We start from the raw sequence: 16,910 nt of genomic DNA, 5'->3' as shown, positions 1-16,910 counted from the left end.
GCTGTTCATGGCTGCTTTTTTGAGTTTCTGGTCCCTCATTATGTGTAGGAAGCTTATGGAGTTCTGGATTGCAGTGTGCAGAAGTGGTTAGAAAAATACTCAGCTGAAGTCCTTAGGGCATAAGGTCATTTGTACATCTGGGCATTGATCCCAAATGAGGTGTTAGGACACCAGATCTCCAAAAGCTCCAACGGTCTGGAGAGAAAGGAATCTTTCCATGAACAAGGCCAACATTTCTCTGGAAAATAGTCACCTAATAGTCCAGGCTGAGAAACTAGGGGAGTTAATTATACGTGGTCTTAACTTGATATCTTAATATTAGCAAAAAGCAGCAGGAAAACCTTAAGCTGAACTGTGACATGTTCTGTGTAATTTTCCTACTGAGGAAGGAAAGTTGACAAAGAAGAGCTTGCTTTCCTTTGGAAACCTCTTTCTAGGAGCTATGTCAGTGATTTACTGACTGACATGAGATGAGCTAGGAAACTTGACTGGTCACAGGACATGAGCAACCCTTTGTTGTAATAATGAAGGGAATGATGTGGCCAGATGAAGCTTCATAGCTGTCAAATATTTGCAAGGTATTTGAGAAGCAGTAGTATGCACTGAAAACAATATGGTTGTACGGGATGAGTTGGAGGTGTATGAGTGACAACTTGAGTTTGAAGAATTTTGCAATGTAATTGAATTTTAGTAAATAACAAATTGTTCGTATATCTGCTTCGTGCAGAATATAGTATCCTTTAGACTGGTAGTAACATTATATTAACTTTCCTTTTTAACCCTCATTATCCCTGATCTTATACATCAGTACTTCTATTTGCAGATTTAAATTGCCATGGTTTTGAACTTTAGAACACAGACTTATCAGAATAGGAAATTTGGCCAGTCCTAGATCAGGGAAAGCTCATGATACACTTTTTCTATTACTGCATATGTCTTAGTGGTTTACAGTCAATCACTGAAACAAAAGGTGGAATACTTCATTAACGTTATGTAAGAAAAAACCTTTGCTTTCATAAAGGTTTCTTATTTTCTTCTCTTCAGCAGTTTACTTGTATATTTTCCAGTTCTTTAAAGGAGGTAGATAATAAGACACCAGTGCAGCCTAAGGGAACATAGATATTTTTGCATGGATCTTTACTTGGGCAAACACTTGTTTGCAGAAGGCTTGTGTAGAGTACTAGTGTCATAAACAAAAGAAGACATCCAGTAGTATGGGTCTAAACACGTCTGCCATTAATGTTGGCAATTTTTTGAATTACATTTTATAAACTCAGTTCCACTTTCTTCCTAAAAGTCAAAGACAAAAATAGCCACATATGAACATGTACACAGAAATATATATTCATAGATATGTATATGTAACCATATTTTATATGACTGATCCTTTACCAAAGAGGTATCAGAATAAAAATCTAGTTCACTTGTCAGTCTGATACAGTTCTTTGAAACGTTTAGACAAAGTAAAATGACTTTAAACATGTTGGAAATACCTGTGTGCATCCCACGCTCCCCAACAAAGGAAGAGTTTGGCTGTCTGAAGTTTGGTGGCAGCAGTCCTTATTCCCCAACACTCGTCTGCCTATTAAATATAATACAGCTCAGGGCCTAAGTAAGCTCAGGAAGGGGAGAACATAAAACTCTACTTTAAAATAGCAAATGAACTCTAACTTATGTGCTAAATCAAAGATCCTGAGCCAGCTTATTGGTGATTTTCTTCTTCACTTTGCCTAAGGAGAGCCCAAATGTAGAGCAGAAATAAGGCTCTGAATAAGACTGTGACTATCTCATTCCTTCTTTCCTTTCTTCGCCTCTTTCACCCTTCCTTCCCTCCTTCCACCCTTCCCTCTGTCCTTCCCAGCCTCCCTCTCCTTCTCTTTCTTCCTCACTTTTTTCATTCAGTTTTATTGAAGGGAGGAAGTCTAAAATACAGAAAATTCCACTGGTTTTAGGCTTTTCAAAAGCAAGAAGCACATAAATTTGATGATGTCTGTCAAAGCCTTGGAAATGTACATAAATAAAAAAAAACATTTAGATTGTTTATTTGTAAATATAAACCATACTTTTCCCCCTGAATATGTTTAAATGAATTAGTTTCTGATACATCTTTCTGGTTTATCTTTACACTATATTTTCAAAATGATTTTTTACATATATAGTTGTTAAACTATACTTTTACCTAAAATTCTAAACTCCACACACTTCCAAAAATGAATGTCTTAATGTCCTATGAACCCTAAAAGTCTATTTAACATTTATAGAAAAAAATACAGGTTTTTTTTGAAACCTATCACATCTTTGCTAAACAATATCTGCTGCTTTACAATTGCACATTAATGTATTATTATTTGAATTGTTATAACACGTTTTTACTAAACTCTGAATAAGGCCTGAATGATGTTTAGGTCAAAAGCTGTATTTAACACAGTATATTTTATCTTTAGACTAAACAACAAGATATAAGTATCAATCTCATCCACCTTTAAAAATACTGTAGGTGGGGTTTTAGAAGGTGTTTTCAGGTAATTTTTAAACTTTTTGAATATTTGTTTGAACAGTACACCAATATTATTTTCTATCTCTTTGGATGTTTTCATTTTTGTGCTGAAATTTATATTGCACCTTTGGAATAATTGTATTAGTCTTTATTCAGAACTCAAACTGAGCCCACAGGCTGGAACATACCACTATTCCTATACTTTATTATTTTCCAGTGAGCAATGCCAGAAATGTGTACTCCTGAAAGTGTCAATTAGTTCTTACTACAGATGGCTGTGGAAAAGACTCACTTACTCTTTTCCTGAAAAAGAAGGGAGCTGTCTGCTTGGCCCTGACTGATGTCGATAAATGTTTGATTGGTTTTTAGTTTTTTGTTTTTATTCTTGGTGTAGAAAAAAAAATATTCAAATGCTCTTGATCTATTGCCAGATTCTTTTGTCTCAGCAGCTCATTGCTTGCTTTATCTAATACTTATTTGTAAAGCTGAACAGGGAAGTAGGTGAAATCAATGTTGTATTTATTTGAAATGTCACCACAATAACTATATTTCAAAAAAACATCCAATTTTTATGAAATCCAGCTGACCTGAATTATAGGTTAGGTTGATGGGAGGATCTAGGGATAAACTGGAGGTAAGGGGCATTACATAAAAGCACATAAAATTGCACATAACAAATGTACCCAGTGAAATGCAGGAGATAGCAACTTTGCTGGGGTTTCTGGGAGTTTGTGCTGCAGATGGAAACTGACAGAAACATACTTTTCTTAGGTAGCCTGTTAGAGTTTTCATAGAGTCTAAATATTACTGTAAATAACCCATGTTTTCTTGAAATGGATAATTCACTTGTTTTCTTCTTTTTTTTTTCCTTTTTTTTTTTTTTTTTTAATGTGTCTGTTTTCTTTAGCTGAATGTGGAGCAACTGTCTCTGGAAATGAAGGAACATTGCTGTCTCCAAATTTTCCATCTAATTATGACAACAACCATGAATGTATCTATAAAATTGAAACAGAGGCTGGTAAAGGGATCCATCTTAGAGCCAGGAGCTTTCAGCTGCGAGAGGGAGATATTGTTAAGGTAAAAAGAAAATAATTTCACTTTCTACCATGCTCAACATTCACATTGCATGAACAGCTCCACTTTTAACAGCAATTTTTTTTTTTTTGTCATTTCACTTTCTCATACAAATTTAATAAATTCTACGTGGATAGCATCACTTTCTTTATACTAGATTAAATTTGTACTAGATTCAAAGAAACTATAGTTTCAATCTAAAATGAAAACCTAAAATGTGAACTTGGGTTTTGAATATAAAAATGGCTGTATTATTTTCTGTTTGTGGTAATCTCTGTAAGTTTTTAAAGTTTTTAATTTTGGTGCATTTTTGGTACATTTTTATTTTCTTATTTTATTTGTCTTGTACAGAACTGTTTTTTTTTTAATTAATTAATTTGCTTATTTGAATATAAAAAAGCTAGCTAATGTATATTGTTGTAATGTTTACTAAAACTGTAATTACAGAAGATGTTTTTCATTCCTTACATTGTAGGTAGCCTTTGAAACTTGGCCTAAATACATACAGATTTTGAACATGCAATGTACTTTTATACAGCATGGCCATAATCTGTCTTTTCTTAATAATTGCTGCTGAATTCTTGTATGTACTGAAAATCATGACATTTACCTGAAGTATTGCGCATACATTAAATTACTCTTTCAATTAATGTCTCTAAATTTTCACAGTTAATTGATACTGCAAATCACCAAGTATTGAGAATTGCTGGGGATGCTGCAGCAACCCATTTAACATGTTAGAAATTGCTGTCTACATTTCTAACTTGATTTTACTATTTTTATTTGCACTGAATGCTTCCCACAGGGAGTTTAAATATAACATTGTTATGGATCAAATTTTGATGGCCATACTTTTATCCATTTTGTCATCTTAAGAGACTCCTTATGTAAATAAGTGTGACAATTCAATTTGACAATTGAATTTATACATTTCCTGCATAGTACAAGGCATTTAGAGATATGATGGAGGTGGGGAGAAAAAAGAATACTTGTCTTTTAGTATTGTCTTTATTAATATAGACATTCATATCTTTGTTGTTATATCTGTTTTAGCAAGCACAGACTGGATTAGACAATGAAAGATGCAAAACTTTAAATAGCACTAGAAATTTACAGTCAGAAGATCGACATTTTCTCCATTTTTGCGCTCAAAATCATTAATAATAAATGCCTCCATGCTTGTGTGGCCACCATGTATGAAATACTGCGTGAACTTGTCCTATGGTTTTCCTTTTAGATCAAAGAGAATTGAGCAGGTCGGCAAAATATGTGTTCTATATTGTCCTTTACTCCCGTCTTCCATGGTCTGACAGTGCAGATCCCCCAAAGTATTTTGATTTGAACAGATGCAGCAGACAAAGAAGAACTTAATTGCCCCCTGAGCTGCTTGGATATGGTACATAAATCTCCCAGAAGCTTTGCACATATCAAGTTTATAAATAATTTAATAAACTACCTGAACACACACAAAAATCTTAGAAAGCCCTAAACAAACATTCAAGAAACTCAATTATCCTTCAGAACATTTCATGAGTAATGTCAAGCATACTTAGAGATATTCCCAGGAGATATAAGAAAGATTTGCCTGAGAGAAAGCTGTTCTGAGCAATCTGTTAGATACTTTCTTCTTTCGTAGATCTGTTAGTGCAATACTCCTGAGTATCCACACGAAGCAAAGGCAAAACTGTGGTGATGTCTGTACTGCAAGGCCTCTTCTCTGGTTCTGAGGCAACTGGCATGGCACAAATTCCATTTATACAATTAAACTCTCTTCCCGCATAGCCTCTCCATAACCTGCATTTATAAAAACAAAAGTCTATTTCCTCTCCACTCCCATGCCAGGATGTCCTTGTGCATATATCCATTGGAATCAGCCCTTGATCTAGCCCTGAAACTTACCCAGGCATTGTCTGACAGACTGCCAAAAAGAGCAGGCCAAAATCTTGGCTGAAAATGTGCCGGAGATTGAACAGAGAGTACAACTGAATGTTAATGTTTGGGGTTGTGTCCTAGCTTTTTTTATATTAGTGACTAAAGTATCTCTAGTATTCAGGTTTTATAAACTTGTCCATGCAGCTTCTGATTTCTTCAGTTAATCTATAGGAGATGTTCTTCTAGACTCAAAGAAATGTTCTTTCCAGTCTTGCCATACATCATGAGGTGATACTGACTGCCTGCTTGCCACTGAAAAGACACTTTATGATGATTTAAAGGCTGTTAGATGATAGCAGGAAACATTCCAGGAACCTTGCACAGGAAGCCAGCATGAAGAATTTTTGTTTTACAAAACAATGCCAGTTATCTTAGAAACATAAGAGTGAGTTTGCTGAGTTGAACCAAGTGGTTCATCTAGCTCCATATGCTTTCTCTGATAATAGTGATAGGTAGTTTTATTTAGGTAAAATATGCAAACTTGGCCACTGTCTGTGCTCCCCCGACATCCAGAGCTGTAAGGTTAAGTTAAATCTCATTTTGCTGTCTCTTCCATCTGCTACCAATGTGTTACTGAATTTTGGTAGTCCTTTAAATTAGTTGATACTACTAGAAACCTCTTCTATGACAACAAATCCTGGAAGTTCACCACGTACCGTGTAAAGAAGTAGTTTCATCTCTGAAATCAGCATCATTAGTTGATTAATGAAACACCAAGTTTCATTAAGTACTCCTTTGCTCTAACAACACAGGATTGATGAATAGTTTTACATTTATGTTCTCTAATACCTTCATGATTTTGTAAACTTCAATTGTATCCCTGCTCAGCCTTCTCCTGACCAAACTTAGTCTCTGCTTCTAAGGCAGTTGCTTCTCAATCATTGACTGTGTCTGTGCTTTCCACAGCTCCACTCTGCTCTTCTGTGCATGCACAGACCAGAACTATGCAGAAGACTCAAGAAATGGATGCTACATGGCAGTACTATATACAGAGGCAAAATAATGTCCTCTATTTTGTTTCTAATCTTCAATCTTCTACATACTCTCATATATCAGTGTTATACCATCTTTAGGACTAATTGTCAGCTTTGTTCATGCACATGTGGAGTGATGTCTTCTCCTTCATATAGGGTTGTACATTTGTTGTCTTCAGTAATTTATTAGAGGTCAGTGTTGCATTCCTTTTCCATTTTATTTTTACATTTTCCAAGAAATCAGCCTTTTTAAAATCAGTTAGGAAAAAGGGAAATATCATATAGACTACAGCACCTAATTTTTCAGCAAGAAGGATAAGTTTATTCTCAGCTAACATAATATTTTAGTTTAGTTTGGTTTGGTTTTGTTTGGTTTTAATTTATTTTATTTTAATTCTCTAAAATTGTTCAGAAATGTTCCGTGGCTGTGATTGCATGCTTAGGTTATAGCCTACTTTAAACAAATATATGCTATCTACTCTCTTGTCCCTCTTGCCTTCCCTGTCCTGTTTTGTGTGGGAAGCAGATCTGAGCATGTGAGATGCAAATAAATTTTCATGTGCTCTGACCAGATCTACAATCTGAGCAGTTGGGAAATTAAGACACTCTCCAAAGGCTTACCTTTCCCACAGCTTTGGCAAGGCTGTGGACGTCTGAAGTTTGCTTTCTTTCCTATCTGTACCCTAAATATAAGCAAAATGTGTTAAAACCACCAGCCTTCTATCTTGTGTCTGCACAGAAGAAAGCCCCAAGACTGCCTTGCAGGCAGCTTGCAAGGGATGCACTTAGGCTTAGAATATTTATAAACCTTGTGCTGAAATATAGGGCATTTTCCCTCCTGAATATCTTACTTTTTTAAAAGAAAACATGTATATATCTAATGTTGCATTGGGTGCCGGTGCCCAGGTTTTGTTAGCAGGAAGGGGGCTGGGGGGAGGGCTGCGTGGCGGCCTCTGTGAGGAGAGGCCGGGGCGGTCCCGGGCCGGACACAGCCGGTTCCAGCCTGAAATATAGGGCATTTTCCCTCCTGAATATCTTACTTTTTTAAAAGAAAACATGTATATATCTAATGTTGCATTGGGTGCCGGTGCCCAGGTTTTGTTAGCAGGAAGGGGGCCGGGGGGAGGGCTGCGTGGCGGCCTCTGTGAGGAGAGGCCGGGGCGGCCCCGGGCCGGACACAGCCGGTTCCAGCCGGTTCCAGCCGGCTCCGACCGACCCTCCACAGGGCAGGACTGGGCCCCACAGCCACAGTGGGGGCACCTCGGGGAAAGCATATGTAAGAAAGGGTAAAAAATGCTGTGCAGTGGTGTTTGAAAGAGGAGGAAAAAAAGTGTGAGAAAAAATCCTGATAATGCCAAGATCAACCCACCATGAATGTTTTATGAAGTAATTATCACTATTTTTTTGAGGTAGGATCACTAAGACTTCCATGAGGATTTAATGAAAAGATTTGGGAATACATATAGGAAGATGCATAGCAACATCAGGAAGCTATACAGGAATTATCTCTCGAGCCATCAATGCAATATTTTAAAAGCACTTCCCTTTGGGATGATTTTGTGCCACAGAGATCTCTGCAATAAAGGAAAATTGCCAAGTTTAGTTGTAAGTAATTTCTTTTTGCTGACAGAACGAGAAACTGGAGTTTAAGAAAATGTAGCCTTCTCCTTGAGGTGAGTGTCTGTTTTTACATTGGCACAGCAGGCGCAGACACATTAGCCCCGTTACTTGAGCGTTTCGCCTCGTGAATAATCGTAGCACCTGCCCTCTTCTCTTGCCTGCATATTTTAATCCCAGCGGTAAAGCAAGCACTTCCCTTTTAGTTCCTCACAAATATTTAGGCAAAATGGGGCATCCCTGAATGCTCTGGCTACATTTATCCTCGTGCTCCAAACAATGCGGTGATCACTCCCCACTGTCCCCGAGGCCAACTTCCTCAGGTTGACGACATCCATAACGTTAAACTCTCCAATCTTACAAAACAAGGTGGCTCACTCAAACTGTCTCAGTTCCTGGCCTGTGCAGCTCCTGGGCTAACGCTTTCTCTGCAAAGATTTGTGAGGGTGTTAGTAGGTCTGCATTAAATGTGCGCCAAGGATGTACTGACAATAAATACTGTGTAGACAGTGTAGTTGTGGTGACTGGACTCCTACTCTGGCAGTGTTTACTTGCTTTGAAAATATAAGCCACCTTCAGCTGTATATATTCAACTCGGTTTACTGTTGGCACAAGAGGGAATATTGAGGCTGGATATTGCGGTACATAGGGAATTACAAATAATTTGCAAGGGTATTTCTGACATCAGTAAGACTGTGTGCATGAGGAAGGGTCAAAAATAATGCTTTCCAGGAGAATACGTGCAGGTTAATGACTAAGTCATGGACAAAGCTTTCTATAGCTGTGGCAAAGTTTGAACTTGAATTAGCAGGAAAGAAATCTGAACTCAAGTAAAGAAAAAGAAACAGAATCACCATTTCGAGGCGTATGGCAAAAATGAGTACTTGGATTACCTGTTTATTTTAAAGCTTATTCTTTCTCACTCACTAATTCTTCAAGTTCCTGATCTCCCTTTAACTGTCACTTCAAATTTCTTAATTTTTTTTTAAGCGGCTACTTGTGGTGAAATATTTGTAATACAATGACTATGAATTTGTTAGAAGTGAGAGGAAAACCAGAATGTAATTTCATGTATTTCATCTATTTGGCCAAATAGATCTTCCTTATTTATTCATGACAGAGAAAATAATACTTAGTAATTGTAGCATGTGAATTATATTTCAAATGGGTTCTCCTAAATGAGTTAAACATATGCACTATATATGAATTAATAGTTACAATGCCTAGACTAGTGTATTAAACATGTTCTCTGGCTCTGGAGACAGTCATGTGACAGAACACAATGTTTATACAAGCTGCCTATTAAGAATGATCCTTGGCCCACTATAATTACCAAACCACAACCAAGAATTATTAGGGAAAATGTTTTTTCTTTTCCAGGGGTGGTTCAAACAAGTTATCAGTATAGACAATGGAAATTCAATTCTTATATTTGTTCACTAACATGGTTTCAATTACTAAAGTAGACATGTACCTAGTTATGTCTGTAATGTTAGCAACAGCTGGACAAGTGTCACCCGTTAAAAATTGTCACGGCTTTTTTACAGCTTTTTGTTTTTTTTCACATGATCCTTCTTATGTCATTTTTATTTCATAAAACAGTGTTTTCATTTGGGTCTGGACTCATCTTAAGAGATACTATTATTTAAATTGATGATCCTTGGGTAGGAAGAGTATCTGTAAGTCAGTGTAGTAGAACACTGTTGGAACAGGATGTCTAAGGAACAATTGTAGTAATTAGCTGTTACTTTTTCAAAGATGAATAAAAGTCACTTGTATTTTAACATAGCATTTTTTCTTAATAACAGTTGAAAGTAGATAATTCCATTCAAAGTAATATCTCTCAAGCCAAGTAAAATATATCTGTGCTTTTTTGCATAATATGTATGATCAGAAAGTTATTAAAAAATACGTCTTATGGTGAACAAATACTTCTTTATTTTATACAAGAGATTTCCAGCTCTGATAAATAAAGTGTAATCAGTCTGTGAAAGTGATCTGTATTTCTGGTCCAACACGATGGCAGAAACTTTGAGGCTTTTTTTCAGATACTCTTAGCACAGCTTAAAGTAATATTTCTGCCAAGAGGTAGACATTAAGTATGTGTTACTGCTTGCTTGAATCTTAAATATAATTGATTGTGTCTTCCGATAGCTCATCTATGTGCTCTGATAGAAGGCAATCTTTGTTCTGCTAATGGCTAGCATGATACGGTATTTTCAAAAGCTTCTTTTAGGGAAGGTCATTATTCATATCTGTGTATGTTTATTAAACAAAATTTATGCTTTTATCTTAAAAAAACCTTGTGCATGTTGTTTTTATTATTTTCGTTTGTTAATGTCAACACTTGAGATGAATGAGGTACTTTCAAGACATTCACCCTATATTGATAGTATGCCAGTATTTTCTCCACCGAGAAAACAGCTTTGCTTTTAACTGTTTGTCATCATCTATAAGTGTAGTTGCCATGGCCTGTCCTCTCAGAAGATGAGTTTCTAAATTTTGTTAGTAGATCTAACTGGATATTCAAATAGGAATAAGTGTCTCTGACTCAAATGTAGCAATTTAGATTGTTAAATGGGTCACTGCCTGCTTGTGGCTGGAATCAGTATAAATCCTCACTGTACCGCAAGGTCTGAGAATGGAGAGATGAAGATCCAGAGCTTAAGATATTTACTGTAATTGTAGCTTTTGCACTAGTTATCTACTGTCACTCTAGGACATATGAGATCAGGCTAAGTTACCTTTTACTTCATATTAGAAACCAGTTGTTCAGATTCATTACTGTCTTTTTTATAAGCATCCATATGATGGATGTATGGTATATGTTTTGGAAGTATGAAACACACTCCATATTTACCTGTTTTTCCATGAAAAAGTACGGGTGATGTATTTAATTTAAAGAAGAAATTACCTTTTTTTTTAATTCATCTTGAGACCAAAAAAAAAAAAAGAAAAACCCAAAGAAGACTATTTTGGCACTCTATGGCTTTCAGGGTTTTGCAATAAGCAAAAATATTTTTTTTGCTCTAGTCAATACCAACTATTTGTACTTGTCCTGTGTTGGTGAATAATCAAAAGTACATTCTTATTCATTCTAAGATTTGAAAAATCACAGTCATTAATATTGTTGATTTTATCCTCCATTGAAATTTTCAATAAAATAACGTGGTAAATAAGAACATCTCTACACTTAGTTTGGAAATAGACTCACATATCTTTTTGAAGACCTATCTTTCTTTTTTAAAACCTATAGTAAACCAAAAAATACAGCAGGCTCAGAGTCTGAAATAAAAGGTGACAGGTTGACTTTAGTACCTCAGTTCTGCAGTTGATATCTCCAGACAGCAAAGAACAGAGTAGAATGGGGTTTAGCTCTTATAACCTTACTTTGGCAGTGATTTCAGAAATTATACTTCTGTTAGCCTTTGAGAATAATCATGAAAAATAATCTGAGCTTATGAAACCTTGGAAGATAAGAGTGATGTATAAATATTAATTTCATTCAAGATGAGCTCACAAAACTGAAAAGGAAAAAACACTATAAAACACCTTAATGGTGACAGAATATTTTATATTTCACTGAACTGCATAACCAGGTAATATGTACCTTACAAAATGGAAACATTCACTTTTTGGAGAAACTATCAGCAACACATAGCTAACTTTGGAAATATTGTATAAAGGTAAACTGATGTTTTTCAAATACTTAGATTTGATGTCCAGTTTCATACTATTATTTTCTTTCTACAAGGTGTATGATGGAAAAGACAGCTCTTCACGCTCTCTGGGAGCCTTCACCAAAAATGACATGATGGGAGTTATCCTTAATAGCACCTCTAACCATTTGTGGATAGAGTTTAATACCAATGGATCTGATACTGATCAAGGATTTCAGCTCACTTACACAAGTAAGTAGGTAAAAAATATGGTCTCATTGACTGTTTTGTGGGGAAATGTGTATTTCTCAGCTGCAGTGATTTCTCATGGAACAGTGAAGATAATTTCCTAGAATGTACTGTGGTTAGCAGACTGAATTTTAATTGTCTCCATGGTTGGATAGGTGTTAGTAATTAGTTAGTAAGAACACTACTAAAAGCAAAATTGTAACCTTTTAAATTTAGAGAGCATTATTATTTTGAAGACTTAGCAGTGAGGTTTAAAAAAGACTGAGTTTTGTCATATGTAGGTTGAATATATTAGTGTTATACTGCAGCAGAAAACTTACTCAGAGACAGATTTTAAGAATGGAGCATTCAATCCCTGCAGTCAAATTAGAAAAAATAAGAGTACAAATGAGAATAAAAAGAATGCAGCATGGCTAGTTGCATACACTTAACATGTCCCGACTGCTTGTCAGGATCAGGGTGGAGCATGCCGGAGAGGGACTGAGTGAACAAGTTTTGATGAATAACTAGTTTGTTTCCAGCACACATAAACAGATACTTTGACCAGGTTTCAAGGAATCTTCAAGTACTCTTTGCCTTCAGTTGATTGCCTCAGCATCAGCTTCCGTGAGCTCCTGCAGACCAGAGCACCACATCATACTGTGGCACAGAAATGGAATCGTAGCTCTTTCTAGTACATCTACTGGTTTCCCTTTAGATTGGAGCCAGCTGTGGAATAAGCAGAAATCATTCACTTTCTCTTCTGTCTTTCTGCTGTGCCTGGTAAATCTGAAATCTTATCATCCTGCCTTTAGTGTTTTTCTCTTACAAACCCATAAAGGAAAGGAAGGTTTCTCTGGCTAGAAGAAACATATTCGTGATTTCTTTTTTATTATTATTATTCTTTATAAATTTAGAAAATATATATTCTTTCATTTTATGTTTCAAAATCTAGAAAGAACCATTAGGCAAATCTACTCTGATTTGCCTATAGACACTGTAGAATTTTTCCTTTGAAAAAAGGAACAAAACATTTGTTTCAAAAATAATATCATTTTAGAAGCTCTGATTTCAAGGGACTTGAATCAGTTCCTTTCAAATCCTGCTACAGTGATCAGTTCCACCTACCATTTAGAAATAGTATTTTATTTAAAGATGGGAATTTGCTTAATTTCTACATCCAATAGCTTGATTTTGTTACACTTCTGTTCGCAATTCTAGTAAGATTTGCTCTCCCATACTAGATTATTCTGTGTAAGTTAACATATGATAATTCATGTCTTAAGGCTTTTTTTCCTAGCTGTTTGATTAGTTTTGAATCTCTGGTTTTGATTCTTTCAAGTATTTTCACATTTTCTGAACTGTGTAGACAGAATTTGACACAGTCTTCTAACAGTAATCTAAAAAATACTGATTACAGAGGCAAAACTCACTTTCCTGTCTTCACAACTTTTTTTCTTAATTGCCAAATATCTCATTTAGTACATGTGATCAGTTTGCAGCAGTTCATGTTGAAATGTCTGTCTGTAACAACTTTTCCTCCTGCCTTCTCTCACATGAAACAGTCCTCATTTGTAAATACAGTCTAATTCCTTACTTTTCACATGTATTGCCAGTAAGCCAAATTCAAGACAATACGTTTTGAGATAGTGACTATCTAACCAGATGATTTCCATAAACTGTAAGAAGAAAACATATTGTTTGTTATTTCCAAACACTTCAGTGTAGGACTTTTCACCATTTATAAATTGATAAAAGCAGAAGATGCATTTTTTTTGATTGCTTTGAAAATTGGCTGCAGTGCTGAAGGATTCCAATCCTAGGAATATTCTAAAGATTATATATATTAGAAATCTAAACTCTTTATTTGATGGAATTTGGTGGAGTTCCAATGCAGTTACTAAACAAATGTGTTCATTTTGCATTTGGTAAATACATCAAACACAAAATGATAATTATGTCTTTGGGATTAACCAACTTGTAGTTTACAGCTGGAATTAACTTCCCTGAAAGATTACTTTGCAGTTTATTTATTCACTTTTCAGATTGAAATCTAATGCCAGATACTTTAAAATGACTAAAACAAAGAAAAAAGATAAAAAAGTGTTAAAATGTGATCTCACTGAAAGAAAAGGAGAAATATGTATGCTGGAATGAATGAAATCGAATAATGAATGTCATATGACTGTTAGAAAGATCTAGGAGAAGTGATGGTGTAATAAATCTAGTGGTAAATCAGTTCTGGTTATCCCTGGTTGCTGAGTTCTTGTTGCCCACAAGGGATACATCAACTGCCCTTAATTGTTGTTTTTTTTAGTACTTTTCTTCCCATTAATGCTATTGAAATTAAGCTTAGTGCAGCTTTGAATCTTGAATTTTAGAACCATTGCTGTATACTAGTAAAAAGACTAACTTAAAAGGTTACTATTTCAGTTCTGTGCAACTACCTTTCCATCTTTCTCAACATTGAGAATTCTGTGGATAATGTTAAATTTACAAATAAGACACAAGAAAAAGCTAATGATCCATGAGATCACAAATGTGGATAAAGAAAATTTTGTTTCTGTTTTCAGGATCTCATTACTGACATAGTAAAACAGATTTCTATAAACTCAGAATCTGAGAGGTTTGTATAAATTGTAGAAATCACAATATAAGCAGATATTAAAAGGAAATCTATAAAGGATTTAAGTTCTAATGAAATCCGCTGTACAGGAAATTGCTTCAGGGTAAGAACAATACTGAATGGAAGCCAGAAATTACAGTAATTTTATTTTTTGATCTGTAACTACAAGATGGATTCAAGGAAACAGATTTAGCACGATAGGTAGAGAGAACTTTTTACTGGAAAGGATCATGAAAAACTCTGTATGTATAGTACCTCTACACGGGTGTCAGAGGGAATGACTGTGAACATTCATATCTCAGTGCTGAGGAAATGACAACATAAGCTTGATGGGACTAAATTTTTTACCAGAGCATGATCTCACTTTTCAATAGATTATTCCACCTTAAATGTTTTTACATACCAATGTATCCTGGGTTCAGCTGGATAAGAGTTAATTTTCTTTCTAGTGATTGCTGTGAAAGGAATGTTTTAGTTGTTGCTAGTCGATGTTTATACTTTTCAAGGACTCTTTTCAGCTTCCCATAGAAGCTGAGAAAGAGCATAAAGAAAACAACAGAATAGCCAATGGAATATTCCATACCATAGGTGTCATGCTTGGAATATAAATGGGGGTTGGCTGAGGGGGGCAGAATCTGCAATCACTGTTTGGAAACGTAGCAATTCACCAGGTGGTGAGAGTGACTTCTGTCATTATTATTGTTGTTTTTTTAATTATTATTATTATTAATTATTATTCTTATTTTCCTCTTCTGTTATTGTTCTATCAAAATTACTTTATCTCAGCCCATGAGGGTTTTTTTCTTTCCTTTTTCTCTCCTTTTCTCCTTCTCCCTTTCCTTCTGCAGGCAAGGGCGAGAACTGTGCCAGTGGTTGCATGGTCCTAGCTGTCAGCTGGGGTTAAACCATGACACAATGACATAGGAAGTAAGAGAGTATTCTAATATGAGAAGTTTTAGTCTTAAGAATGAAGCCAATGTTATTTCTTACTCCTCTCAAACAGAGCTTGCAGAAATAGCAAAGTTTTTCTTTGCGTCCTTCCCCAATATATTTTTCTTTTTAACCGTCATGGGAAGTGTTTGTAAAATCCAAGGAACATAAAAGGACTTTTAGTATGGCTTTAATTCCCTAAGAATAGAGGACATAAATAGCCATCTGCATGCAAAAATATAAGTTTATATGCAACTGATTCATGTCACAGTTACTTTGTTTTGGTTGAGAAAGTGTCGGTTCTTCTTTCATAATTTCGGTTTTATAATTTGGGAGATTTTTTTTTTTTTCACTGTCCAGTTATGTTTTTTCTCCTTGAGACACATCTATTTTTTTGTGTGGAAAAGAAGCTGTAGCCATAGGCATTCCCACAGGAGGACCTACATTTCCTGTTCACTGCTCAGTTAGAAGATTCGGTCATTCTCGTATAAAGATGCCAGTGCTTTGTGCTGTCATGTCAGTAGTATTTAACGTTAAATTGACATTCAAATTAAAATGAAATCTTATTGATGCCACACAGTGACAGGCAGTAAAAGCAAAACACAGCTGTCTGGTAAAAGTAACAGACTGCAACTTTAAATAAGGAGCAATGCAGTACAGCCTCTGAATAACAAACAGGCAGTCTGCCTGCAGTATCTAACCACTCCCCTATCACAGTCCTGACACAAGAGGAATTTTAACAGTGGCTGTTTTCACTCATCCTATGGAGAACTGAACTTACTCTCACTTGTGTCACAAGTGCTTCCCTGCTACTGTTTGATCCTCATTCCCTGAAAGTAGTCTCACTTTTCTTAGCTACTGGACAAACAAAAACAGTCCCTTCACACTTTATCATACATGTCTGTCATGATTTAGGCCTAAAACTGGAACATTGTCACATATAAATATTTTGTGATGCTCTGAGTACTGTGTACTGCTGACTACTCTGTGGTCTCCATGTGGCCTCTGTATGGAGATCACTGACTACTCAGCACTATATTGTACTTCCACAGTGGTTAGTCTGTGAATCTCTGTGAAGGATTCTTGAAGGATTCAAAGCCATCTTAAAACTCCTGTGAAGATAACTGTACAGTAATCTTACTTGTGTCTTACTTGTTTCATGTAGATGCCAATGCAAAAATTATTTTTACAATTTCTCTTTGCCAGTAGCTGTCATTGGTTATCTTTAAAGATGTTGCTTTTTTATGTATGTGTCCAGAATTCTTAGAAAGAAGATAGAACACTTCAAACAATCTCTGTATCTCAAAACAAAGGCTGCAACAAAGAAAGCAATGTCTGTGCTTCCTGTTCAAATACTTGTCCTTCCTTGCTTT

The 16,910-nt window shown here is 35.6% G+C and overlaps 1 protein-coding gene across 1 annotated transcript in view; it reads left to right on the top strand.

Moving 5' to 3' along the window:
* Positions 1–16,910, top strand: part of CSMD1 (CUB and Sushi multiple domains 1) — a 1,016,474-nt gene that overhangs the window by 753,099 nt on the left and 246,465 nt on the right. The window contains exons 25-26 of the mRNA XM_009885090.1: positions 3,405–3,574; positions 11,849–12,005. Coding sequence (XP_009883392.1) covers positions 3,405–3,574; positions 11,849–12,005 — 327 coding nt within the window. The remainder of the gene's footprint in view (positions 1–3,404; positions 3,575–11,848; positions 12,006–16,910) is intronic.

The sequence above is a fragment of the Charadrius vociferus genome, unplaced genomic scaffold (assembly GCF_000708025.1).
Source record: "Charadrius vociferus isolate BGI_N301 unplaced genomic scaffold, ASM70802v2 scaffold345, whole genome shotgun sequence".
NCBI lineage: Eukaryota > Metazoa > Chordata > Aves > Charadriiformes > Charadriidae > Charadrius > Charadrius vociferus.
The sequence above is the reverse complement of the archived record's forward strand: the minus strand, read 5'-3'. Positions and strand labels throughout refer to the sequence as shown.